General features: G+C 47.5%; 1 protein-coding gene across 22 annotated transcripts in view; it reads left to right on the forward strand.

The window, feature by feature from the left end:
- Positions 1–27,770, forward strand: part of LOC122540584 (pleckstrin homology-like domain family B member 1) — a 413,532-nt gene that overhangs the window by 34,610 nt on the left and 351,152 nt on the right. The window contains exon 1 of one of the 22 annotated variants that reach the window (XM_043676466.2): positions 9,555–10,065. The exons of the other annotated variants lie outside the window; for them this stretch is intronic. Within the exon in view, the coding sequence (XP_043532401.2) occupies positions 9,976–10,065 (90 nt within the window). The 5' untranslated portion in view covers positions 9,555–9,975. Of the gene's footprint in view, positions 1–9,554; positions 10,066–27,770 lie in introns of those variants that run through there. 22 annotated transcript variants of the gene reach the window in all.

Below are 27,770 nucleotides of genomic sequence, written 5' to 3' on the forward strand. Positions count from 1 at the left end.
TGGCTCACCCACCCAGTCTGCACATCCCTGGACACTGTGGGCAACTTAGGATGGCCAATCCCCCTAACATGCACATCTTTGTGCTGTCTGGAAACCAGAGCATCTGGAAGAAACCCACACATATGGAGGGAGAATGTGCAAACTCCAGCCAGACTGAGGGTGGAATTGAACCCAGGTCCCTGGCGCTGTGAGCCAATGTGCCACCCCTATTTATACAGAGCTTTTCATGACCATTGGATATCTCAAAGCATTTTACAAGTAAGAACTCTTTAAGTGTAATAACTGTTTTAATGTAGGAAATCTGGCAGCTCATCAATGCACAATAAGCCCCCATCAACAGATCATTATCAAATGATCAGTTTTTGTGATTGATTAAGAGACAAATATTGTCCAAGATAACAGGGAAAACTCTCCTGCTCTTGTTTCAAATTTTGCAGTGGGTTTTTGTTTAAACATCTACCCAAGAAAAGATGCAGGACCTAAGTTTAACGCTTCATTTGAAACACAGCACCTCTGACAGCATAGCACTCCCTCAGTACGACACTGAAGTGTGACCCTAGACTGTTTTTTTTCCCCTCCTCAAGTACGGGACTGAGACTAGAACTCACAACCAAGTTGAAAGTGTTAGCCATTAATTGAATTGAATTGAATTTATTGTCACGTGTACCGAGGCACAGTGAAAAGCTTTGTCTTGTGAGCAATACAGGCAGATCACAGAGTTAAGTAGCATAGATAGTAAATAATAGGTAAACAGCGGCAAAAACAAAAACACAGGTACAGGTGAATGTTAAGAGTTTGTGAGTCCATTCAGTATTCTAACAACAGTCGGGTAGAAACTGTTTCGAAACCGGCTGGTGCATGTGTTCAGGCTTCTGTACCTTCTCCCTGATGGTAGAGGTTGTAGAAGAACATTGCCAGGGTGGGGTGGATCTTTGAGAATGCTGACGGCCTTTCCCTGACAGTGGGCCTGGTAGATGGATTCTATAGATGGGAGGTTGGCCTTTGTGATTGTCCGGGCTGAGTTCACCACTCTCTGTAACCATCTCCGATCTTGAATGGTACAGTTTCCATACTAGGTAGTAATACATCCAGACAGGATGCTCTCGATGGCGCACCTATAGAGGTCGGCAAGGGTATTCACCGTCATGCCAAATGTCCTCAGCTGCCTGAGGAAAAAGAGACGTTGTTGGGCCTTTGTAACCAGTGCGTCCACATGAAGAGTCCAAGAAGCTTGTTGTGGATGACCACTCCCAGGAGCTTGACACTCTCCACTCGTTCCACCCCTGTACTGTTAATGTGTAGGGGGCATGAGTAACATCCCACTGAAAGTCAATAATGAGTTTCTTGGTTTTGCCGGCATTGAGAGCTGGGTTTTTCTCAGTGCACCATTTTTCCAGGTGTTCCACCTCCCGTCTGTAGTCTAGTTGTCGCCATCTGGGATTCAACTGACTATGGTGGTGTCATCAGCAAACTTGTAAATGGCATTAGTCCGGTATTTGGTGACGCAGTCGTCGGAATACAGTGAGTATAGTCGGGGGCTGAGTACGTAGCCCTGGGGATCTACCAGTGTTGTGTGTTAGTGAGGATGAAATATTGTCTCCAATCTTCACTGGTTGTGGCCTGTGGGTCAGGAAACTGAGGATCCAGTTGCAGAGAGTGGGGCTTAGTCCGAGATCACTAAGTTTAGTAATCAGTCTCAAGGAGATAATAGTGTTGAAGGCTGAACTGTAGGCAATGAGGAGGATTCTTACATAGCTGTTATTGGTGTCAAGATGTTTTAGGGAGGAGTGAAGGGCAAGTGATATGGCATCTGACGTGGATCTGTTGGTCCGATAGGCAAATTGGAGTGGGTCAAGAGTAGTGGGGAGGCTGGAGTTGATTAATGCCATGACCAGCCTTTCAAAACACTTCATGACCACCGAAGTTAGGGCCACTGGGCAGTAGTCATTGAGACATGCTGCATGAGCCTTCTTAGACACAGGGGTGATGTTGGCCACTTGAAACAGGCAGGGACAGTGGCCTGCTGCAGGGAGAGGTTGAAGATGTCCCAGAAGACCTCTGCCAGTTTATCTGTGCATGCTCGGAGTGCACGGCCTGGTACTCCATCTGGTCCCATCACTTTCCTTGGATTCACACGAAGGAAAACTTATCTGACCTCTGATGCAGTGACTGTTGGGATAGGTTCATCAGGACTTGTCGGAATAGGTGTTACCTCTCCGCCGAAATTCTTCTCAAAGCGAGCTTGGAAGGCATTGAGATGATCTGGGAGGGATGTTCATTTTCTGCTACCTTGCACTGTCAGGGGCGTCCTATGTTTATGGGAAGCATTGTATAAATGGAAATACTTCCCTCTTGTATTTGAGAACTTTCTGTCCTGAAGTGGGCTGGAATATTGGTCTTCAGTGTGGGAGTGACTGCATCTCAGCTATATCTTTACAATCTAACTCCAAGTGTCCTGGTGTTAGTTCGACAGTTATGATTGGCTGGGAGATGACATTTCTGATGAAGCTGACTCACAGTCTGTGTCTGACAGACCTGTGACTGAGTCACTATCCTCCTCTCTGACCTCATGCCTAAAAATAGGGAAAGTCTTCAGTGAGGAGTTTAACTCTTCCAAGGCATGTTCAATCTGTGATGCCAATTTTCCTTAGTTTTGGGGCAACACGGTGGCTCAGTGGTTAGCACTGCTGCCTCACAGTGCTGGGGACCTGGGTTTGATTCCAACCTCGGGTGACTCTCTGTGTGGAGTTTACACATTCTCCCCATGTCTGTGTGGGTTTCCTACGGGTGCTCCGGTTTCCTTCATATCAGTCCAAAAGGGGCAGGTTGGATGGATTAGCCATGGGAAATGCAGGACTACAGGGATGGGGTAGGGGGTGGGTCTGGGTGGGATCCACTTCCGAGAGTCTGTATGGGCATGATGGCCTGCTTTCACGCTGTAGGGATTCCATGGCTATCATTTTGGCACCAGCCACACCCCTCACCACACCCCCACTCCCCGCAGCAGCCAAAGGGCACCCAGGAGAAATTGGTTCTGAATCTCACAACAGGTTTCACAAAACCCTTTTGTACACAGAGCCAGGTTCAGTTGCCAGATTACCCTGACAGTGCCCAGGGGACCAGGGTAATAACCTCAGCTTTACGCAGGTGGAGTTGTTGGCCATGCCAGGCCCAGTGACCCAGGACGAGGGCAAAATGTGGTGGCTCTCCGGAGAGCTAGAGAGACAACTGAGACACCTCATCTGTGCTCAGTCACGCTGGAATTTGGGCACAGGAGCTGGGGTGGGGGGCGGGGGGTGGGGGGGAAAGGCACCATATGCCTCAGAGTCGGCCTCCAGGAAAAGCTGAGGGAGAAAAGCGGAGGCGGAAATATTTCTGAATACATCAGAAGGCGTTCAGGCCAGCTGCGGAGTTACACTTGGCTCTTCCCAACAGCGGAATTCTCTGTCGTGGCTGCTTTCCATTGAGTCTTTATGTTTGAGTGGCTACTTTCCAGGAGGAGATGGTTATGTCATTTTAACTACTTGTATAACATTAGTACAGTTTGTTTGGAAAGAGAAGTTATTGGGAACATTTATAAAAACTTGGGAATGTGAGGAGGCCATTCAGCCCCTCCAGCTGGGGCCACCCTGGGGTCAGATGGACCGTGGGAAGGAAATGATCTCTCTAAGATATGCTGTTGAGTCCGTGTGAAAATCTGCCACACAGAGCCACAAACACACCCCAAAGAGGAGTTAAAGTGAATTGAGATGGAGACATTGAGGGCACAGTTGGAGGCCATTCAGTCCATCGAACTGATTCTCCATGGAGCAATCCAATCAATCCCTTTATCTCCACCTATCGTGACAGCAACTCCAAGTTTATTTCCTACAAGTACACATCCATAAGAGAACATTGCTGCCTCCACAGGCAACAGGGGCCAGGTCTAACGTGAAGGAGAAAGAAAATTGCAAGAATACGGCAAAAGAGGAGTCGAGTGGGAGCTGGTGCTGGATTGATCTGTACAGGGTCAATCTCTGATTCCATGATCTGGTTCATGGATTTTTAACAGTATGGAAGGATATGAAGCTAAGGTTGGTAAGAAGAGTTGAGGGATAGGTTGACTATGAGAGGCTGAATGGCCTCCACCAGCTTCCAAAGGCCTGACTGTAACTCTGTGCAGTTGGGTCTTCCAATTTTGAATTTTTGAATGGGTTAAAATCAGGCCCAAATACATTTTTAATTTGGAGTTTGGTAGTATTTGAAGATTTTTATTTAGTATTTATGAAGTTTTGTTTCGGACCAGATTCAAACATTAAAAATGGCCACACTATTAAACAATCAAATTGAGATGGGGTCAGAATGGGGCCAGCAGTTGAAATGTCATGCTCAGAGAGACAGAGCAGACCCAATGGACCAAACATCCTCCTTCTATACCATAACAATTCTATGAGACAGGAGCTCAGTAGCAAGGGGACATTGGACAACTTTCATTGCAATGATTCAGTTCGAGAAATTATTTCATTGGATACTCTGGTCATGAGTACAGCCTCAAGACTGGATAAGGGCCTGTCACTCACTAAATCCATAACACTCTTTGGTACGTAGATGAGTAAAATCTTAAATCATTTTACAAATTACTAACTCCCTCGCTTCCTTACCATTGCATTTTGATGTTGTTAAAGTTAAAAATCACACAACACCAGGTTACAGCCCAACAGGTTTATTTGGAAGCAAGAGCTTTCGGAGCGCCGCTCCTTACCTGAAGCAGGACCACTCTGAAAGCTCCGTGCTTCCACATAAACCTGTTGGGCTGTAACCTGGTGTTGTGCGATTTGTAAATTTGTCTACTCCAGTCCAATACCGGCTCCTCCACATCATTTTGATGTTGAATTGACTTGATGGTACACAGCAGAACATAGAAAAAGATATTGCCTTGAGGTGCAAAATTTCACTATTCTTATATATCATAGAGTCAGACAGCATAAAAACACACCCTTCGGTCCAACTCGTCCATGCCAACCAAGTTTCCCAAACTAAGCTTGTCCCATTTGCCTGCGTTTGGCCCATATTCCTCTAAACCTTTCCTATTTGTGTCCAAATGTCTTTTAATGCTATAATTGTATCTGCTTGGATTGTGAATGAAGCCAAGAATCTTTGGGGTATCTGACACTGGTTCAACTATAAACTGTACAAGACTGCTCTGTGTTTCTCCAATCCTTTTGCTAAAAGTATAATCAGAGATTGCTGGAGAAACTCGGCAGGTCTGGCAGAGAGGAAGAAGTGTTAATGTTTCGAGTCCAGTCACCTTTATAGAGTCATAGAGATGTACAGCATGGAAACAGACCCTTCGGTCCAACCCGTCCATGCCGACCAGATATCCCAACCCAATCTAGTCCCACCTGCCAGCACCCGGCCCATATCCCTCCAAACCCTTCCTATTCATATACCCATCCAAATGCCTCTCAAATGTTGCAATTGTACCAGCCTCCACCACTTCCTCTGGCAGCTCATTCCATACACGTACCACCCTCTGCATGAAAAAGTTGCCCCTTATGTCTCTTTTATATCTTCCTCCTCTCACCCTAAACCCTAAACCCTAACCCTAAACCCTAAACCTATGCCCTCTAGTTCTGGACTCCCTCACCCCACCCTCATCCCTCACTTCCTCCTCTCACCCCTCAGCCTCTGACGCTCCAGGGAAAACAGCCCCGGCCTGTTCAGCCTCTCCTCTAGCTCAAATCCTCCAACTCTGGCAACATCCTTGTAAATCTTTTCTGAACTCTTCAGAACTGACTTCAGTTTTGAATGTCCCCCTTTGTACACTCACCTTGGTAATGTATATTGCTGACTATAACTCACTTCTTTCTAAATCTCTGAATGGAAGATGAGGAGGTTTTTTTTTTGGAAGATACTCTTTGCAACCAGGTTGAGTAACAAACCACAGTTTATCTCTGCTCAGGATAACACTGGGATTTTCAGTTTGAAGTCTACACACGATTTATTGCAAGGAGACAGGGAGTAACAAGATGGGGAGATGGCGATATTACTAGACTAGTGAGCCAGTGGGACAGGCCAATACTTTGGGAATATGGATTCAAATCCCATCGTATCAGTTATTGCGATTTCAATTCTAAGTGAGAAATCTGGAATGTAAAGATAGTCTCAGTCTTGGTTTCCATAGTAGCTATCATTGATTGTTGCCAAAACCTATCTGGTTCACTAACGCCCTTTTGGAAAGGAAATCTGCCGTCCTTACCTGGGCTGGCCTACATGTGATTCCAGACCCACAGCGATGTGGTTGACTGTTAACCACCCTTGAAATGGCCTAAAAATTAGGGCAACAGATACTGGCCTTGCTGGTGAAAACCTCCAACCCAAGAAAGAGTTTTAAAAAAAGTAAGCTTTCACAACTCACCCAGTCAGTGCTATCAATCCTGATAACCACTGCCATTGTAGCTAGTTGTCTCTTTAAATGGGTCCTTATATTTTGTCTCTGGAGGTTTATTTAGAATTGGTTGTACACATTGTGTGAAGAGTGTTCTGATGTCTGTCCTAATATGGGTTACCTCTAGTCAGATTCTTGCTGTTCACTTTCATTTCTTGCCATGATCTAGGTTAACTTTTCCTGTACCTTTGACAATTTTATCAGCGTTCCTCTGATTCAAGTCTCTTGAACATCCAGTTTTTAATCATTGTGTAGCTAATGACCACGTCTTCAACTCCCTGAACCCTGAACCCTGAACTCTGAACTCTGGCCTCTCTATATCTCTCTCCTTCCTTAGGCTAACTGCTTAAAACTCAGCTGTTTGACGGAGCTTCTAAGAGGTGGGTGTGACTACAGTTCCAATGTTTAAAAGACACTTAGATCAGTGCATGAGTAGCAAATGTTTGGAGGGATGTGGGCCAAGTACAGGCAAGTGGGACTAGTTTAGTTTGGGAACGTGGTTGGCACGGACTGGTTGAATTGAAAAGTTTATTTCCATTCTGTATGACTCTATGATTCTCATGTGGCTTGTTATCCAAGTTTTCTCAATCAACACTACTGTGAAGTGCTTGAGATGCTTTTCCGTATCAGAGACTCTATATAAATGCAAGATGTTGTTAACTGTGGGGTCTGTTTGCTCAGTTGGCTCAATAGCTAGTGTAGGATGCGACCAGTGGTGAGGGTTGAACCCCTGCATCATCTGTGCTCATTCTTGGAGGTCTGCTCTTTGGTCTTCCCAGTGCCTCAAATGGAGTGTTGCCCCTCCAACCATAAAACCCTTTCTCTCTCTATCTATCTCTGTCTCTATTTTTCTCTCTATCTCTATCTTTCCATCTCTATCTCTCCACATCTCTCTCTCTCTCTCTACCTCTCTCCATCCATCAGGGAGAGATACCTATAGTCCCTTCTAGGTAGCAGTAAATTACCTGATGCTGAGCACCTCTGTTTCAGGCAATTCATTCATACACAACATGTAGATGTTACTGACCAGGCCAGCATTTATTGCCCATCCCCAGTTGCCTGAAGAGCAGTTAAAAGCCAACCACATTGATGTGGGTTTGGAGGCATGTGTACACCAGACCATGCAGAGTTCCTACCCTAAAAGGCATCAGTGACTCAGGTGGGCTTTTCTGACAATCAAGGAGTGGCACAGTGGCTCAGTGGTTAGCACTGCTGCCTCACAGTGCTAGGGACCCGGGTTCGATTCCAGCCTCAGGCGACTGTCTGTGTGGAGTTTGCACGTTCTCCCTGTGTCTGTGTGGGGTTCCTCTGGATGCTCTGATTTCTTCCCACAATCCAAAGATGTGCAGGTCAGGTTAGGTGAATTGGCCATGTTAAATTGCCCACAGTGTTCATGGATGTGTAGGCTAGGTGCAGTAGCCAACGATAAATGTAGAGTAATAGGATTGGGGAATGGGTGGGGTGGGGTCCTCTTCGAAGGGTTGCTGTGGACTTGTTGGGCCGAAGGACCTGTTCATCTATCTATGAAACAACGATTTCAAGGTTTTTAATTGATTCCAAACTGCACCACCTGCTGTGAGAGCAAATTGCCAAAGTTCCTTGACCTCAGAATGGAGTGAGGACAAAGTTGATCAAAATTAAACTAAAAAACCTTGCTCAGAAATGCAGGCGTGAATTTCCCATGTGAATAGAATTGGACAAGACAAATGACAAAAGGCCAGGAACATTTTCAGTCACCTCCTGGAAGCTCGTGATGGAAACTTTCTCCCTGCAGCACAACGTTTTGTAAGTGCTAATTGCAGGCCTGCTGCTGTTTCGAGAGCTCACTCATTGTACCATCTCCCATAGATCTTCTTAAAACAGCCTGGTAACATTTACTGTGGGCACACTGCTAAACTCTTTGCTCTAAACCTTTTATTAAGCTGTACTGAGCTGGATATGCCTCAGATTAATTTTTGAGAGCCTGATGCTTAGCTGTGTCATTTTCATTCATATAGTGCCTCTAACACACTAAAACAGCTCAAAGATGCCTTATTAGGTCCCAATCTAACAAAATCTGACTCACAGCCATACCATCAGGTATAAAGACAAATGTACACGCTCTAGGTGTACAGGCTCTAGGTGTACAGGCTCTAGGTGTACAGGCTCTAGGTGTATCTAAAAGGAGCAGAGCAAGCTGTAGAACTTTGTGAACGTGAACAGCGAAGGCTTGGCCAGCAGTTATGGAGTGATTAAAATCTGGTCGAGGAGATGGAATTGCAGGAATGCAGAGGTCTTAGAGAGTAATAGGGCTGGAGGATCTGAGTCAAGCATGTGACAGGAAGTGGGAGGCAGGCTGAGATGATAGAATTCATTCTGGTCTCCTAGTGCCTTTCAGGGAAGGAAATCTGCCTGGTGTAGCCCACCCATGAACCCAAACCCACAGCAATGTGGTTCGTTTGCAACTGCTCTCTGGTCACTTAGGGTTGGGCAGTACATTTTGGCACAGCCAGCAAGGTCCACATCTCATGAATGAATGAATCACAACAAAACTCTGAGTGTTTCATCAGACCTTACAGTAGCCAGTGGAGGTCAGTCAGCCTGCATTGGCTGGTTTGTTATAGAGAATGACACCAACAGTGTGGGTTCAATTCTCACAGCAGCTGAGATTATCCTGAAGGACCCTCCATCTCAACCTTCCCCTTTACCTGAGGTGTTCTGACCCTCAGGTTAAACCAACTCTGTCTAATGAGGGAGTGGTCCTCTGGGACTATAGCAACTTTACTTCTGTACACATTGTCCTCCAGCTCCATCACCACTCCCATCAACTCTGAGGGCAAACTGCACAAAGAATCTGAATGTTTTCAGGTAGGGATGAGATGTGGGGGGAGGTTATTGTGTGGGTAGTTGATAAAATACAATACTTGCTTTTGTTCAGCTCACAGGAGAATATTCCGTTCCAGAATGGACTGAAAGGAGTTAAGCTTTTGCATTTCCAGCTTTGTCAAATTTCTCTCCAACTCTTTGTCCACCCACTATGTCCTGTTCCTGTCTGCTGCTCTGTGAATATTCTCTCCAATACAGCAGAGGGTGGGGAAGAGAGAGAGAGAGAGAGAGAGTGATTCGCTCTGGGCTCCAGTCAGGTTTTTACGTTAAAGAGTCGAGCCTGGTTCTGTTATGTCTTCGACGATGAAACAAACTTCCTCAGAGCGAGATTTAGTGCAGTGGTGAGAGATGGCAGCGGAAGAGATTGGGAAGTGAAATTCAAGATCTGTTGTTCAGTCCCAAAAGCAGCAATTCCAGAATCCAGTGACTGTGGTTTAGTCACCCAGCTTCACTCTCTGAACTAGACTGTGCAGTGGGAAAGGAATCGAGGCATTTCAAAAGAGACATTGGCTGACCTGGTGTGTTGGCCCGCTGGAACTATCGCTGGTACAAGAAGCTGGCAGACTCGAAGGTAGGAGCATTTGGCAGTGCCTAGTGCGTTGGCACCAGCTGAAGGCGAGTGACCCCCACATTGACGGGTCTCTGCCCCCCCCCCCGCCCACTGCGTGTGGTGGGACTATGAGATGGAGAAGAGGAAACACATTCGAGCAGATTTCCCTGTGAAAGTAATCACCAGCTTATTGCCCAACACCAGCTTACATGTTATTACCAAAGTAAGTATAATGGCATGACAAAACAAAACTGATTGGAAATCAAAAACAGGGAAATTTTTCAAAGGTGTATTTTAGAGCAGACATTTTTCCTCCGAAAGGGAAAACAGTATACCATGTAGGATTAGCTTTATTTGTGTAGCTCTGCACTTAATGTCAATGGGCTGAATGGCCTTGTGTTATGCTATATCATTCTATAATTCTATGGTATTTCAATATTGCTCAGTAAAGGAGGGAGCTTACTGTCTAGAATCGCTGGGAGTAGGACAGGGGATTAATGTAAGAGGGGATGCAATAGACATCGACTAGTGCTGGATTTAGAGTGAATGACCTCACACGTGGCGCCATGTGCAATGGTCTCACCAAGGGGTTTGCATTCCCGTCCATCCTGACACACTCCATGCTTTTGTTGCATCAGGCATCGACAGTTCCATTGACCTGCCAGGCTGGCTGAGATTCTCCCCTCTCCGTGACCTCGGATTCATTCACAACTCTGCCTGCCCACATACTGACTCATGTTGGGTTACACTCCTGTTTTGTCCTGGTGCTTGCTGATTCCCTTGCGAACATTTTCACTCTGTCAAATGCACCATGTTAATTACAAGGTGATTCCCCATGCTTGACACAATATGGGAGTCAAATGTGATTGGCCTAGGGGGCCACAAGATTTTACTGAGGCGCCATTTTGTGGGAGTGTTGTGGGCAAACATTTTCTCTTTGTTCACTAATAATTCTGTGGGAAAATCCATCTGTTTCAGATTTCTGAGTCATTGCTGAGCACACTACAGAGAATGGCCAATGAGATGCTTTTGAAATGTGGTCCCTTTTTCTAATGTTTACAGAATGTGAGTGTCCCTGGCAAGGCCAACACTGATTGGCCATCTTCAACTGCCCGGGTATTGAGTCACATATATCTTCACCACTGCAATATAATGTCACGTTGGACATTTCTGCACAGCAAGATCCCACCAGGGGAGCAATCCCATAATCTATTTGTATTGAGATTCATTGAGGGGCAAACATTAATCAGGACACTGGAGTAAATGCCCCTGCCCTTCTTCAGAGTAGTGCCATGGAATCTTCACTTCTCGTTGAGAGAGCAGACAGAGCATTGATTTAAAGGCACTGCTGATAGTTCTGAACTTCTGACAGTGCGTCACTCCCTCAGCACTGACCGTCCAACAGTGCAGTGCTCCCTCAGAACTGACCCTCCGACAGTACCGCACTCCTTAAGAACTGACCCTCCGACAGTGTGGCACTCCCTCAGCACTGCTCCTCCGACAGTGCGACACTCCCTCAGCACTGACCCACCGACAGTGCGACACTCCCTCAGCACTGACCCTCTGACAGTGCGACATTCCCTCAGCACTGACCCTCCGACAGTGCGACACTCCCTCAATGCTGATCCTGTGACAGTGCGACATTCCCTCAGCACTGACCCTCCGACAGTGCGACACCCCCTCAGCACTGACCCTCCGACAGTGCGACACTCCCTCAGTGCTGATCCTGTGACAGTGCGACACTCCCTCAGCACTGACCCTCTGACAGTGCGGCTCTCCCTCAGCACTGATCCTCTGACAGTGCAACACTCCCTCAGCACTGACCCTGTGACAGTGCGGCACTCCCTCAGCACTGACCCTCCGACTGTGCGACTCTCCCTCAGCTCTGACCCTCAGACAGTGCGGCACACCCTCAGCACTGACCCTCCGATAGTACAGCTCTCCCTCAGCACTGACCCTGTGACAGTGTGACACTCCCTCAGCCCTGACCCTCTGACAGTGCAACACTCCCTCAGCACTTACCCTCTGACAGTGCGGCTCTCCCTCAGCACTGACCCTGTGACAGTGCGGCTCTCCCTCAGCACTGACCCTGTGACAGTGCGGCACTCCCTCAGCACTTACCCTCTGACAGTGCGGCTCTCCCTCAGCGCTGACCCTGTGACAGTGCGGCACTCCCTCAGCACTGATCCTGTGACAGTGCGGCACTCCCTCAGCACTGACCCTGTGACAGTGTGACTCAACCTCAGCACTGACCCTGTGACAGTGCAGCACTCCCTCAGCGCTGACCCTGTGACAGTGCGGCTCTCCCTCAGCACTGACCCTCCGACAGTGCAGCTCTCCCTCAGCACTGATCCTGTGACAGTGCGGCTCTCCCTCCGCACTGACCCTGTGACAGTGCGACACTCCCTCAGCACTCACCCTCCGACAGTGCGGCACTCCCTCAGCGCTGACCCTGTGACTGTGCGGCACTCCCTCAGTGCTGACCCTGTGACAGTGCGGCTCTCCCTCAGCGCTGACCCTCCGACAGTGCGGCACTCCCTCAGCGCTGACCCTGTGACTGTGCGGCACTCCCTCAGTGCTGACCCTCCGACAGTGCGGCTCTCCCTCAGCGCTGACCGTCCGACAGTGTGGCTTTCCCTCAGCACTGACCCTGTAACAGTGCGGCTCTCCCTCGGCGCTGACCCTCCGACAGTGCGGCACTCCCTCAGCACTTGACCCTGTGACAGGTGACACTCCCTCAGCACTGACCCTGTGACAGTGCGACACTCCCTCAGCACTGACCCTGTGACAGTGCGGCACTCCCTCAGCACTGACCCTGTGACCGTGCGGCACTCCCTCAGCACTGACCCTGTGACCGTGCGGCACTCCCTCAGCACTGACCCTGTGACCGTGCGGCGTTCCCTCAGCACTGACCCTGTGACCGTGCGGCGTTCCCTCAGCACTGACCCTGTGACAGGTGACACTCCCTCAGCACTGACCCTGTGACAGTGCCGCACTCCCTCAGCACTGACCCTGTGACAGTGCGACACTCCCTCAGCACTGACCCTGTGACAGTGCGGCACTCCCTCAGCACTGACCCTGTGACAGTGCGACACTCCCTCAGCACTGACCCTGTGACAGTGCGACACTCCCTCAGCACTGACCCTGTGACAGTGCGGCACTCCCTCAGCACTGACCCTGTGACCGTGCGGCACTCCCTCAGCACTGACCCTCCGACTGTGCGGCTCTCCCTCAGCACTGACCCTCCGACAGTACAGCTCTCCCTCAGCACTGACCCTGTGACAGTGTGACACTGCCTCAGCCCTGACCCTCCGACAGTACAGCTCTCCCTCAGCACTGACCCTGTGACAGTGCGACATTCCCTCAGCACTGACCCTGTGACAGTGCGACACTCCCTCAGCGCTGACCCTGTGACAGTGCGACACTCCCTCAGCACTGACCCTCCGACAGTACAGCTCTCCCTCAGCACTGACCCTCCGACAGTACAGCTCTCCCTCAGCACTGACCCTGTGACAGTGCGACACTCCCTCAGCACTGACCCTGTGACAGTGCGACACTCCCTCAGCACTGACCCTCCAACCGTACAGCTCTCCCTCAGCACTGACCCTCCGACAGTGCGACACTCCCTCAGCACTGACCCTCTGACAGTGCGACACTCCCTCAGCACTGACCCTGTGACAGTGCGGCTCTCCCTCAGCACTGACCCTGTGACAGTGCGGCACTCCCTCAGCACTTACCCTCTGACAGTGCGGCTCTCCCTCAGCACTGACCCTGTGACAGTGCGGCACTCCCTCAGCGCTGATCCTGTGACAGTGTGGCACTCCCTCAGCACTGACCCTCCAACAGTGCAGCTCTCCCTCAGCACTGACCCTGTGACAGTGCGGCTCTCCCTCAGCGCTGACCCTGTGACAGTGCGACACTCCCTCAGCACTGACCCTCCGACAGTGCGGCACTCCCTCAGCGCCGACCCTGTGACTGTGCGGCACTCCCTCAGTGCTGACCCTGTGACAGTGCGGCTCTCCCTCAGCGCTGACCCTCCGACAGTGCGGCTCTCCCTCAGCGCTGACCGTCCGACAGTGCGGCTTTCCCTCAGCACTGACCCTGTGACAGTGCGACACTCCCTCAGCACTGACCCTGTGACAGTGCGGCTCTCCCTCAGCACTGACCCTCCGACAGTGCGGCACTCCCTCAGCGCTGACCCTGTGACAGTGCGGCACTCCCTCAGCGCTGACCCTGTGACAGTGCGGCACTCCCTCAGCACTGACCCTGTGACAGTGCGGCACTCCCTCAGCACTGACCCTGTGACAGTGCGGCTCTCCCTCAGCGCTGACCCTCTGACAGTGCGGCACTCCCTCAGCACTGTCCCTGTGACAGTGCGGCACTCCGTCAGCACTGACCCTGTGACAGTGCGGCACTCCCTCAGCACTGACCCTGTGACAGTGCGGCTCTCCCTCAGCGCTGACCGTCCGACTGTGCGGCGTTCCGTCAGCACTGACCCTGTGACAGTGTGACACTCCCTCAGCACTGACCCTGTGACAGTGCGACACTCCCTCAGCACTGACCCTGTGACAGTGTGACACTCCCTCAGCACTGACCCTGTGACAGTGCGGCTCTCCCTCAGCGCTGACCCTGTGACAGTGCGACGTTCCCTCAGCACTGACCCTGTGACAGTGCGACACTCCCTCAGCACTGACCCTCTGACAGTGCGGTACTCCCTCAGCACTGACCCTGTGACAGTGCGCCACTCCCTCAGCGCTGACCCTGTGACAGTGCGACGTTCCCTCAGCACTGACCCTGTGACAGTGCGACACTCCCTCAGCACTGACCCTGTGACAGTGCGCCACTCCCTCAGCACTGACCCTCTGACAGTGCGCCACTCCCTCAGCACTGACCCTGTGACAGTGCGGCATTCCCTCAGCACTGACCCTGTGACAGTGCGGCATTCCCTCAGCACAGATCTGCAAGAGTCTGGGAAGTGGCAGCTGAACGTTCTGACTCAAACTCCCAGCGAGGCGCGACGTAATATTAAAATGGGAATAATCGTGCTGCCTTCCCTCTGGTAAATGTAAATAAAATATAATTGTCATAACTTTTCAAGAAATTCCCTTTTATGCCTTCCGTGACTGAACATACAGCTCATATGTGTTTCATTTGATTGTGACCAAGATAGTTGGAGAGTGAAGCTCTTAGATAGTATTAATATCCCACTCGTAAACAGTTCCCACCCACTGCCTTCCCATCTCGAAGTCATGAAGTCTTCTTGGTCTGAATAATGTCTTCTCGATCTGAGTAATCTTCCCTCCTCCGCATTTGAACAGCTGCACCAACCTCACATGGAAGTCAGAAATTCCAGTTTTTCCCCTGTGCCCTGCCCACCCTGAATTCAATTGAAGCTTTGAATTGAAGGTCACCTTAAGCTACAGACTGGGTTTATACAGCTGCTGCAGCCTGAAGGATTTGCCCCTCCTGTGTCCCAGCTGTAAACCTAATAACGGGCTTCTCGACATTATTTCCACAACGATATTTGTATAGCCCTGGTGCATTGGATTGTCCAGTGTAAATATTTGTGCAATAAACCTTATGCCGAAACGAAACACTGTGAGGAGTTGGGATTAGGTCTGTGTGCGCAATCGACATGCCATAGATTCCACTGGGGAATTACATGAATATTGAGCAGTCTGGGCCAATCGGGAGTTCTTAGTCTTTGGTAGAATTTGCAATAATGTGGAGAATTCCATTCTCTAGTAAGTGGCTGCACTTTGGGCCCGCTCTATGTAGACAGAATTGTGCCCAAGGTCATTAAAAATTTCTGCAAGTGACCTCTCTGTGTGTTGAGAACTTGCTCCCGAGCATCTGTCATCATTCTCCTGCCTGCCCTTCAGAACGTCCCACACAGTCCTTCAGAATTCTCTCCTTAAACTCACTCTCTCCTCTCCCTTCAATAGTAAGACTTCTTTCTGTTGATGATCCTCAACCAACACCAGCCGAAAACATTATCAGCTCATTCTCAATACTCTTTGTGGGAGCTTGCTGTGTGCACATTGGCTGTTCTGTTTCTTGACATTACAACTGTGAGTACACATTATTGATAGGCTGGCATTGACTGGAAAGCGTTCCGGGACATCATTGCAAAAATATGAATAGACTGAAGATGTTGGAAATTTTTTAAAATTCAATCATGGGATGTGGACCTCTCTACCTGGACCAGCATTTATTGCCCATCCCTACTTGCTCTTGAGAAAGTGGGAGTGAGCTGCCTCCTTGAACCACTCCAGTTCACCTGCTGTGAGATGACCCACAATGCCCTTAGGGAGGGAATTCCAGGCTTTTGACCCAGTGACAGTGAAGGTACAGTGATATTAGCATCGGAGGCTGAGGGGTGACCTGAAAGAGGTTTATAAAATCATGAGGGGCATGGATAGGATAAATAGATAAAGTATTTTCCCTGGGTTGGGGGAGTCCAGATCTAGAGGGCATAGGTTTAGAGTGAGATGGGAAAGATATAAAAGAGACCTAAGGGACAACTTTTACACGCAGAGGGTGGTACGTGTTTGGAATGAGCTGCCAGAGGAAGTGGTGGAGGCGAGTACAATTGCAACATTTAAAAGGCATCTGAATGGGTATATGAATAGGAAGGGTTTGGAGGGATATGGGCTGGGTGCTGACAGGTGGGACTAGATTGGGTTGGGATATCTGGTCAGCATGGACTGAAGGGTCCATGACTCTCTAGAGACATCTCTATGACTCTTTGACTCTTTAACAGGATTAGAAAATGTCTAAGCACTGGGTTGAAGGGCTCTTGTGGTGTAGTGGTAGTGACCCTATCTCTGAGCCAGGAATCCTAGGTTCAAATCGCACTGGATCCAGTGCTATGTAATCACCTCTCAAATCAGGTGAATTTTAAAAAAAATAGCCTGGATTTCCCTCCTTACTTCTCCTCACCTTTGGTTGTCTGCATTGCCCTCAATATGATTAACTGGGAAATGGGGTGGCTCAGTTGTTAGCACTGCTGCCTCCCTGTGCAGGAGCCCAGGTTCGATTCCAGCCTCTGTCTGTGTGGAGTTGGTGTATTCTCTCTGTGCCTACATGGATTTCCTCCCTCAGTTCAAAAATGTGCAGGTTCGGTGGATTGACCATGCTAAATTGCCCATAGTGTCTCGGTGGATTAGCCATGGGAATTACAGGGTAGGGATGGGATGCTCTTCAGAGGTTGGTGTGGGCTGAATGCCCACCATCTGTGTGGTAGGGGCAAATTATTATTCTATAATAGATGGAAACTATCATGGGGGTAGTCTGGTGATGGGGACAAAGCCGTCTGGATATGTGTGATAATGCTTCTGGATTTGAAAAAAAAAATTGGACTTCCTGAAGTGGGTGCTGCAGGGGATGGAATGTATTATCTCCCCCTCTGACATTAACCTTCATTTATGTCCTTCTTGTTTGGGTTTTGTTACTGTAGCTCTGGCCTTAGTGGGCAGTACTTATAATATTTTTTAAAAGGAGTGAAATGTGTGATTTGGTGGTGGATTATTAAAATATAAAGGGCTAGATTTTTCTCACATGAAATTGGTTATGAACAGAGGTCAGACTAGAGTTTGTATTGAAGTATGAAATACAAATAACCAGCTTGCGGAAGACCAACTGACCCCCGGTTTAGTAGATGGAGTGGTTCAGCAAGGGAGATGGGGGAAGGGGATGGGGTCTCGAAGGAGAGGCCTAGAGATGTAGAGGAGATGGGCGCAACTTCAAAGGCCTGGCCTTGGTGGGCAATGCCCAATGTGGAAAGCAGACCCCCTGAGGAACGCAGACCCCTGTATTCTCACCCAAGGTCAAATATGATGGCGAAATAAGCTTCCCCCTTCCCTTTGAATACAAATTGGAGGCCGGGTAGGAAGTGGTTTTTGAGAGGCTAATGATTGGCTACAATGGAGGCTGCCTTAGGCCTTACTCACCCCAAGTAAACTGTGGACAGGTTTTGGGGGGGCATGGGGTGTGGTGTGGACCGAGGAAAGTGGGAAAGCCACCTGTGGAACTGACCAGATCTACATATCCTCTGGCAGGAGACCATGGCCTTCGGCCCAGAGAGTTGTTGTGATATGGAATGTTCTCCCTCAAAGGGTAGTAACAGCAGATTCCATGGGAAACTTCAGAAGGGAACTGGGGATGGCACAGTGTCTCAGTGGTTAGCACTACTGCCTCACAGTGCCAAGAACCCAGGCTCGATTCCACCCTTCAGTGACTGTGCAAACTCCACACAGACATTCTCCCCATGTCTGTTGGGTTTCTTTCAGGTGCTCTGGGTTCCTCCCACAGTCTAAAGATGTGCAGGTTAGGTGCATTGGCCATGGGAAGTTGTCCCAAAGTGTCCAGGGATATGCAGGCTAGGTGGGTTAGCCATGGGAAACGCAGGGTTACAGGGTTTGGATGGGTCTGGGTGGAATGTTGTTTGCAAGGTTGGTACAGACTTGATGGGCCAAATAGCCTCCATCTGGACTGTGGGGATTCTCTGAACTGGATGAATCTTTGAAGGCAATAGGCTTTCAGGACAATGGCGGAAAGAGCAGAGAAATTGAGTTGAACAGAGAGTGAGCACAGGCGCAATGAACAGAATATCCACCGTCCGTGCTGTGATGTGTCACACACAGATCTTTTAATACGTAGTGTGTGTGTGAAAATAACCATATAAAAATACATCCTTGCACTTTGTGTGGGTGAAATTCCTGTCACTTTGTTTTAACAAGGTATCAGCATGCCATCGATGTTACTGTCAGGAGTAACCGCACTCTGCAGGTCACATTGTGTTACCAGCTTTCAAAATAATCAAGAATTCAATTCTGCAATTAATCATCTTTGGAACTTGAACAAGTCAGTGCTAATTTGAACAGTTTAGCTTCTTTCTCCTCAAATCCAGAAGATGTTTAACAGTGTAGACATGGATAACTATATCACTGGACACCAACCAGGTTACCAGTATTCCAAAGGCCCAAACTATTACTCATGGGTCATGGGTTCAAATCTCATCATGGCAGATGATGAAATTTGAACTCAGTTAATGAAAACTCTGGAACTAAAAGCTGGTCTCAGTGATGGAGATTGCCATAAAAGCCCATCTGGTTCAGTAATGTCCTTTAAGGAAGGAAAGCTGCCTTGGTCTGGCCTACATGTGACTCCAGACCCACAGCAGTGTGGTTAACTCCTAACTGCCCTCAGAAATGGCTCTGGCATATTCTATTACAATAGGGATCAATTACAAATGATGCCAACCACCACCATGAAAGATCAGATGTTCAGAGACTGGTGATTACGTGGAATTTGCGGTTGTTGGGCTGAACAGAGAGATGTCTTTAATAGGAAGCTGGAGAAAAGAGGGAAAGCATTCAGAGATCGTGGTGACAGGCTAATGTGAAGCAGGTGGGCGGAGGCTCATGTACAGTATTAACATGGCCCTGGACCAGTTGGGCCGAATGGCCTGTTTCTACATCTGTGAATGCTGTGTAATTCTGTCATTTCCTTCTGCAGTGTGTCAGAGACATGAGCAAATGAGGCATTTCTTTCAGAGTATGTTGGTGGAGATCTGTGAGGCTGGCCAATTCTGCACTCGTTCCCGTCCAACAGGATGTTGCACAGGCTTGGAGCGTGTACAGAATCTCGGCAGCCAGACAATTCAGAAAGAACTCGAGTGACAATCTGCTGAAGTGGAGTGTTGCTGGTAATGTTACTCTTTGCACCATGCACGTTATACAGAACAAATGGCACCCAGTTGAAGAACAGTCTGTGTCATTATGGTTTGCTGCCCTTGAGCACAGCGAATTCAGCTTGTGGATCTGCAGACCCACACCGATAGCTTTGACTCCTAACCGGTCTCTGAAATGGCAAGCCATTCTCCAGAACGATTTGGGATTGATAAGAAATGCCAGCCTTGCCATCAAACCCAGATCCCGTGTGCCAATTGAACCTGGCATCTCTGTGCCTTGTACAAATTGATGTCCCACTACACCTTCCATATTGAAACATTAACGTTCTTTAGGGATCGAAAGACCCTTTTGCCCTGAAATCTTAGCACAATTGGTTAGTGAGCCTTCAACTACAAGAGGGTCTGTGTGTGTATTACTGACTGATTTAGGTGGACTACACCCAGAGCTATTAGTCAGAGCTGTTTCCAGGCAAACAAACCCCTTTTATATAGTAAACGTCACATGGGAGATTTGACATATACACTACAGCAATTTCCTCTAAAGCCTGAAAGAACTCTTTCACTTAATAAGGTTTAAGGAATGCCAGAAAATTGCCACTTAAGTTGCCAACCTGAATTACTAACAGCAAGCTCTATCAGAATCTGTCCAACACACCAGCTGCTGTCAAATATGCGCTTGTCAGAGATTTAACATTTTACACACCAGAGCTTGACGCTGGTTACATTTGTGATTCAGCCCTTGCTCTGATTTTTAAAACATCTGTAGTAGCATGTCAGTAATGTAATGACACCATCAAATGAATTGTTCTAGTTGCTATGATACAGGCAGTTATTCAATGCACAGCAAGATTCCAGAGACAGTAATGGCCTGGATAATCAGTTCTTGTATTGGATGGGGTGGGATGTAGTCGGCACAGGATTCCAGGCATAACAAACCATCACCACCTTCTCAGCATTACCCGGAGATATCGGATCAGGATCTGTGCATTGGTCTCGGAATGGGTTTGATCTATTTCTTTGCATTAGCAAATTCTATAGCAGTGGAGAAGAAGGCCATTCAGCCCATCATGGGTGTGCTAACAGTACCATCAAACCAGTCCCACTCCCCATGGTCTTTCCCTGTAGATTTCTCCTTTTCAGGTATTTCCCTGAATCCATTTTTGAAAATTCCTATTGAATCTGCTTTTCAGGCAGCATATTCCAGATTACAGCAACTCTTTGTGTTTACGAATTTTCCAAATTTCCTCTCCGGCTCTTTAACAATTTAGCTTCGCCTAGTGTCCTCTGATTCACAGGATTGTTATGGGTGGAAGGTGCCCATTCAGCCCATTATGCCTGCGATGGTTAAACCACACTCCTGCCTTTTCCCTATATCTTGTACATTGTTTTTATCCAATAATTATCCGGTGCCACCTTAACTACCTCAGGTGAACCCACATTCATAACATTTCCAAACATTGCCCTCTTACTCTGCTTGCTGTGTCAAAACTTTTTTCTCACATCGCAATTGCTTACTTTGCAAATCAATTAAATCTATGCCCTCTCTTTTCTTTCTTTTATGAGTAAACACAGCCTCTCTCTATCTACTCTGGCCAGCCCGCTCATAATTTTAAAACCCTCTTCTAAATCTCCTCTCAGCTTTCCCCTCTCCAAGAGAACGGTCTCTTCTCCTTCAATCTCTCCTCATCACTGAAGTTTCTCCTTCCTGGCTCCATTCTTCCAAATCGCTTCTGCACTTTCTCTCAAGCATTTGGAGGCGATGGCCTCATGGTATTATCATCAGATTAGACTTTCAGGGATGCAAAATGGGACCCATTTCCCTCTGACTAATGCACCTAGCACTATGGGCAATTTAGCACGGCCAATTCATCTGGCCTGTGGGAGGAAACCCACACAGACACAGGGAGAATGTGCAAATTCCACACAGACAGTCACCCAAGGCTGGAATCGAACCTGGGACCCTAGTGCTGTGTGGCAGCAGTGCTAACCACTGAGCCACTGTGCCGAGAAACCCAGATAATGTACTGGGGACTAGAGTGTGTATCCCACCATGGTAGGGGGTGAAATTTGAATTCAATATGTATCGAGAATTAAGAGTCTAATAATGACAATTCTTTCATGACCTTCAGGGAAGCAAGCTGCCATTCTTTAACTGGTCTGGCCGACATGTGACTCCAGACCCACAGCAATATGGTTGACTCTTAAGTGTCTTCTGGGCAATAAATGCTGGCCCAGTCAGTAACGTCCTCATCCCATGAATGAATAAAGAAGAAATGTATATCCTTCCTATAATATTGCTTTGTAATCCAGCTGCATCCTAACAAGTGGTTTGTACATGTTTGACATCACCCTATTGCTCTTGTGCTCTATGTCTTTATTAAACTAAGGATGCTAACTTTATTAACTGCTCTCTCTAACTGACTTGCCACCTTCAATGATCTGTGCACATATACACCCAGATCCCTCTATTCCTGCACTCCCTTTAGATTTCTACTGCCCATTTTATATTGTCTTTCGATGTTCTTCCTACCAAAGTGCATCACCTCACACTTCTGTGCCTCAAACCTCATCTGCTACCTATTGACCCACTCTGACAACTTGTTACCAACTCCTTACTCACCATCCAGCCAGTAGAAAATGCTTTGCTTTATTTACTCTGTTAAAATTCCACAAATAAATTTTCCGTTAACCTTATCGGTTTGAGAGTAATTGCATCTTTTCTAGTGTTTTCAAAGTCTCTCAACCCATATATCATTATTTTGGCATATTGCAAAAAATACGTGTTATTAGATTAGATTAGATTCCCTACAGTGTGGAAACAGGCCCTTCGGCCCAACAAATCCACATTGACCCTCTGAAGAGTAACCCATCCATGTCCTGTTTCCCTCTGACTATTGGACCTAACACTATGGGCAATTGACCATGGCCAATTCACCTGACCTGCACACCTTTGGACTGTGGGAGGAAACTGGAGCACCCGGGGGAAACCCATGCAGACATGGGGAGAATGTGCAAACTCCATACAGACAGTCGCCCAAGGCTGGACTCTAAGCTGGGACCTTGGTGCTGTGAGGTAGTAGTGCTAACCACTGAGCCACCGTGCCACCCCAAGTAGTAGTAGCCTTGTTTTCCTATGACTTTGTACTGACTGCATTGGAGGGAGGTCCCTGTGTTTGTATTAACATTGACAAAGATTTCCTCTGTAGTGATTATAACGAGGTCAGCCAGGTAGACCACAAAGAACATGTATTCCGTAATTAGAGTTGTTAACCTGGTCCAATCAGGGACCCCTGGCTGACAGAGATGAACAGGGTGTCAAGGGTTCTGTTCACTCACGGAGCTGGTTCTGAGGGAATTGGACCATTGTCGTGTACAATACACTGCAAATAAAGGGTGACTTGCTGATGGGATACTGCCTCTGTGGAGTTATTTCAGCCTCGTTATTGTCGTGAGTACATTCACAAAATGTCAACTAGTTTGTGTCAGTCGATACAAGGAGGGTTTGGGTTTTAGGTTAAGACCATAAGGTGTAGGCGTCCTAAATTAGGGTTATACCCGAAATGTCGACTTCTCCACCTCCTGTCGCTGCCTGGCTTGCTGTATTCTTCCAGCCTCCTGCCTGTCCAGTTTGAATTCCAGCATTTGCAGTTATTTTATCTCATAAAGTTTAGGAGCAGATGGAGGCCATTCAACCCCTCAATTCTGTTCCACCATTCAATGAGATCATGGCTGATTTGATCATCTTCAGCACCACTTTCCTGCATTTTCCTCATTATCCTTGATTCCCCTTACTGATTAGAAATCTGTCTATCTCAGCCTTGAATGTACTTAATGACCCAGCTTCTACAGCCCTCTATGGTAAATAATTCCACACATTCATAACTCTCCAAGAGAGGACATTCCTGTGTGTGCCTTAAATGTTTGACCCCTTACTCTGACATTATGCCACCTGATCCTAAACTCTCCCACAAGGGGAAACCAGATTAATAGAGACAAAGGATCACTGTATCAGCGTCTGCTACAGCTGCCCAAACACAAGGCACCCTCTACAGTGAGTCCCTGAGGCTGTGGAACAGCACCACTTCATCCCAACCAGAAGCTGCATTTATATAGTGACTTGAATATTCAGAACAAATGGCGCAAGGAATTTCAAACAAGTCCATACCACACAGAGCTCAGAATGGAGAAATGAAGAAGTGACAGAAAAAGCTGGATTAGTTGGGTATATCATTAGTTAAAATGTTACATTTTATTTAAAGAGAGCAATTTAAATCCTTTATTTAACCAAAAATAATTTATTCAACCGTTTCAAATTTCAAGATGATTGCAGCAACTTCTTTGCAAGCAATTGTGAGCATTCATCATTTCTTAATATGGCCAGTTTCTGGGAATTAACCAGGCAATATTGTGGTTTTTATAACTTACGCTGACAGCTTTTACTTAAGCAATTGACATTTATGTTTATAATGTTAATGTAAGTGTTGGATTTTACTGTAAAATAATTGCTCCTTGAGGAATTTTATATAAACACTTTCTTCACATTTGATTGAAGGAAATAAACTGTTGTAACCGTGGTTTCTGTAGTAATAGATGATGCAACACAGTGCTATTGAACAGGGAACGTCCCAGATGGCGTAGTGGGTAGGGCTGAGTCTCACTAATCTCAGGCAAGTCTCCAGTCAGGACCTTTAAGCCTGATCCCAGCAGATCAGGTCTGGATTGGACTTGTTTTAGATTTCTCGCTTTGACAGGATGCAAATCGTATTGCAAAGTGAGAATGGGGATGAGGTGAGGTCTCTCAGACCTGGCTGTGATATTACCTGTTATTGAATAGCTACAAAGGGTCACCCATTCTGAATGGATAGGATACCTTCCAGGATAATCTGAGGTAGACAGGGAACTTTACTGGAACTACAGCGACTGCCTTAGGGCTGCTTAATGTTGCTACAATGCAGTAGCAACACAAGTCATATGTACCTCTTCCAAGATGTTGCCTATCACACAAATAGGTAATGTGGTATCTGAATTTCAGTGCCGGTGTGATGCCAAGTATGCACTCTCAAAGGCGGTAGATTGTATCAAGCAGCACATCCCATTGGTTGTTCCCAGCAAGTGAGGCACTGATAGTACTGAACCCCTTGGGACAATGTGCTCCACGTTACATATGATTCTATAATTGGACAACATTTGCTGGATAATCCTGTGTCTTAGAAAATACACTGACAACCAATTTACGATTGTCAGTCATGTTTACTGTGTAGTGCTGGAAAAGCACAGCTGGTCAGGCAGCGTCCGAAAAGCAGGAGAGTCAACATTTCGAGCATAAGCTCTTCATGAACGTCGGCACCGTTGCTCCTCAGATGCTGCCTGACCGACTGTGCTTTTCCAGCACCACACGTTTTGACTCTGATCTCCAATATCTGCAGTCCTCACTTTCTCTGTGTAGTGTGACTGCATGTACTGGAAGCTACAGATAATGAAACGGCTCTCTTTGCAAACAGAAAGAATGTGTACATGCATTGCATTTGTTTCAACTCAATAAAATTGGTGACAGCCATTCACCTCAGCCCGAAGGTTCATTCCTCAGGGAAATGTTCCATGCAATCAGAGTCAAATTGCTTGATTTAAATTTGAAACAAAGGGATGGCAAAGAGCATCAAGTTCCTGATGATCACCGACAATCTATCCAGGTCCACCCACATCGACACTATGGTCAAGAAAGCACAACAACATCTCCATTTCCTCAGGGAGGCTAAGGAAATTCGACATGTCCATAAAAACTCTGACCAATTTTTTAGAAACATCATAGAAAGCATTCTATCTGGATGGCAACTGTTCTCACAAATCCACGAGAAATCATAGAGAGATCGGAACAAAGCCCAGTCCATCACGCAAATCAGCCTTCCATCCATTGACTCCCATATATTCTATACTGCCAGAAAAGCAACCAACATAATCAAAGACCCCTTCCTACCATCCTGGTTATATACTCTCTTCCAACCTTTTCTATCAGGCAGGAGATATAAATGTTCGAATACACGTACAAACAGATTCAAGACCAGCTTCTTCCACGCTGTTATCACACTTTTAACCATCTGCTGTCGCTGCATCTCCTCTGCAGCTATAACCCTGTATTCTGCACTTTGTTCTGCTACCCTGATGAACTTTCTTTCATGCGATCTGCCTGTATGGCACACAAAACAAAATGTTTCACTGTATCTTGGTACATGTGAGAACACTACATCAAACTCAAATTCGATTGTCACTTGTCAGTAATTGGTGCATTCTGCATGGCACAGCTTCTACCGATCAGAGTCAACTTGCCCACAAATCAACAGTCATGCTCATGCAGTACAAATGTTGGTTTTTTTTCCCCTTGGTTTGGTATTCTTGTGAATTATTTTGATCGGGTTTGGAGGGAAATGGGCCGGGCGCTGGCAGGTGGGACTAGGTTGGTTGGGATATCTGGTCGGCATGGACTGGTTGGACCGAAGGGTCTGTTTCCATGCTGTACATCTCTATGACTCTAAGACAAAAAGCTTTGATAAAATATGTCTTCCTTTAGCAATAGAAAAGGTGAAGTGTTTTTAAGTGCAAGAGCTGCCTGTTTATCTTGTGGGTTTTGAGTCACCTAGCCTTGCCCAACTTTGGCAACACTTGTTTTTTTTAAAATCCTTTCCCTTGGTTTCAAATCTATCCAAGGCTTCCCCCCTCCAGCACGCCCTTTTCTATCTCAGTAATCTCCCAGCCCCACTACCCTCAGTGATAGTTGCACTCCTCCAGGTCCACCTTCAAAGAAGCTCCTTAAAATCTACCTTTAGATTTGTTTACAAGTATTTGTTTACCTGCTTGTTTCTATCTTGGCATCACTCCAGTGAAATGCCTTAGGTTGTTTTTCACTCTGTTTTCAAGATGTTACACAAATGCAAGGAGTTTTTTTTTAGATTGAATTTTAAGGAATTCCTGGTTGACCTGTTTTGTTTTATTTTCATCTCTCTCAGTTTGTTTGTTTAGTTTTTACCAGTATCCTCTTGGTCTCTGACTGTGTTGAGGACATTGTGGACCAGATTGCTGGAACAATATACTCGGGTCACATCTGCACATACAGAGCTGGCAATCCATCCAAATAACAAGACAAAGTGACCAGTTCATAGGAATATAGCTCTTCCTGATTAGATTTGAGAATGTAGATATTAACAGAGTGCAGGCACCTACGTAAATACTGCTTTAAAAAGCATTACTGCATTACAAACATTCATCCTCTCCCTTGGGAACCCAGGCAGATGGATCTTGTTCTCAATGTGCAAGGAAGTTCCCAATGTTCCATTGACAGGGAGCCACCATGTTGAACAAATGCTCCTCATGTTAAATATCCCTTCACCCTTTGAGCAAAGAAAAATCTTCATTGCTGTTTGCGAGAGCTTGTTTTGTACAAACCAACTGTCGTTGCTACACCATTACAAAAAAAATTCAAATCAAGTACTTTCTTGGCTGCAGAGTGCATAGTGAGGACGCTGTGGGGATGGATGGACACTGTGGGAATGGATGGACGCTGCGGGAATGGATGGACGCCGTGGGGATGGATGGACACTATGGGAATGGATGGATGCTGCGGGAATGGATGGACACTGTGGGAATGGATGGACACTGTGGGGATGGATGGACGCTGTGGGGATGGATGGACGCTGCGATAATGGATGGACACTGTGGGAATGGATGGACACTGTGGGGATGGATGGACATGTTGGGAATGAATGGACGCTGTGGGGATGGATGGACGCTGTGGGGATGGATGGACGCTGCGGGAATGGATGGACGCTGCGGGGATGGATGGACGCTGCGGGAATGGATGGACGCTGCGGGGATGAATGGACACTGTGGGGATGGATAGACGCTGCGGGAATGGATGGACGCTGCGGGGATGGATGGACGCTGCGGGGATGGATGGACGCTGTGGGGATGGATGGACACTGCGGGAATGGATGGACACTGTGGGAATGGATGGACGCTGCGGTAATGGATGGATGCTGCGGGGATGGATGGACGCTGTGGGGATGGATGGACGCTGCGGGGATGGATGGACGCTGTGGGGATGGATGGACACTGTGGGAATGGATGGACGCTGTGGGAATGGATGGACACTGTGGGGATGGATGGACACTGCGGGAATGGATGGACACTGTGGCAATGGATGGACGCTGTGGGAATGGATGGACACTGCGGGGATGGATGGA

Source organism: Chiloscyllium plagiosum, unplaced genomic scaffold (assembly GCF_037043375.1).
Source record: "Chiloscyllium plagiosum isolate Xiang-an unplaced genomic scaffold, Cpla_swu_hap1 HiC_scaffold_29, whole genome shotgun sequence".
Taxonomy (NCBI): Eukaryota; Metazoa; Chordata; class Chondrichthyes; order Orectolobiformes; family Hemiscylliidae; genus Chiloscyllium; species Chiloscyllium plagiosum.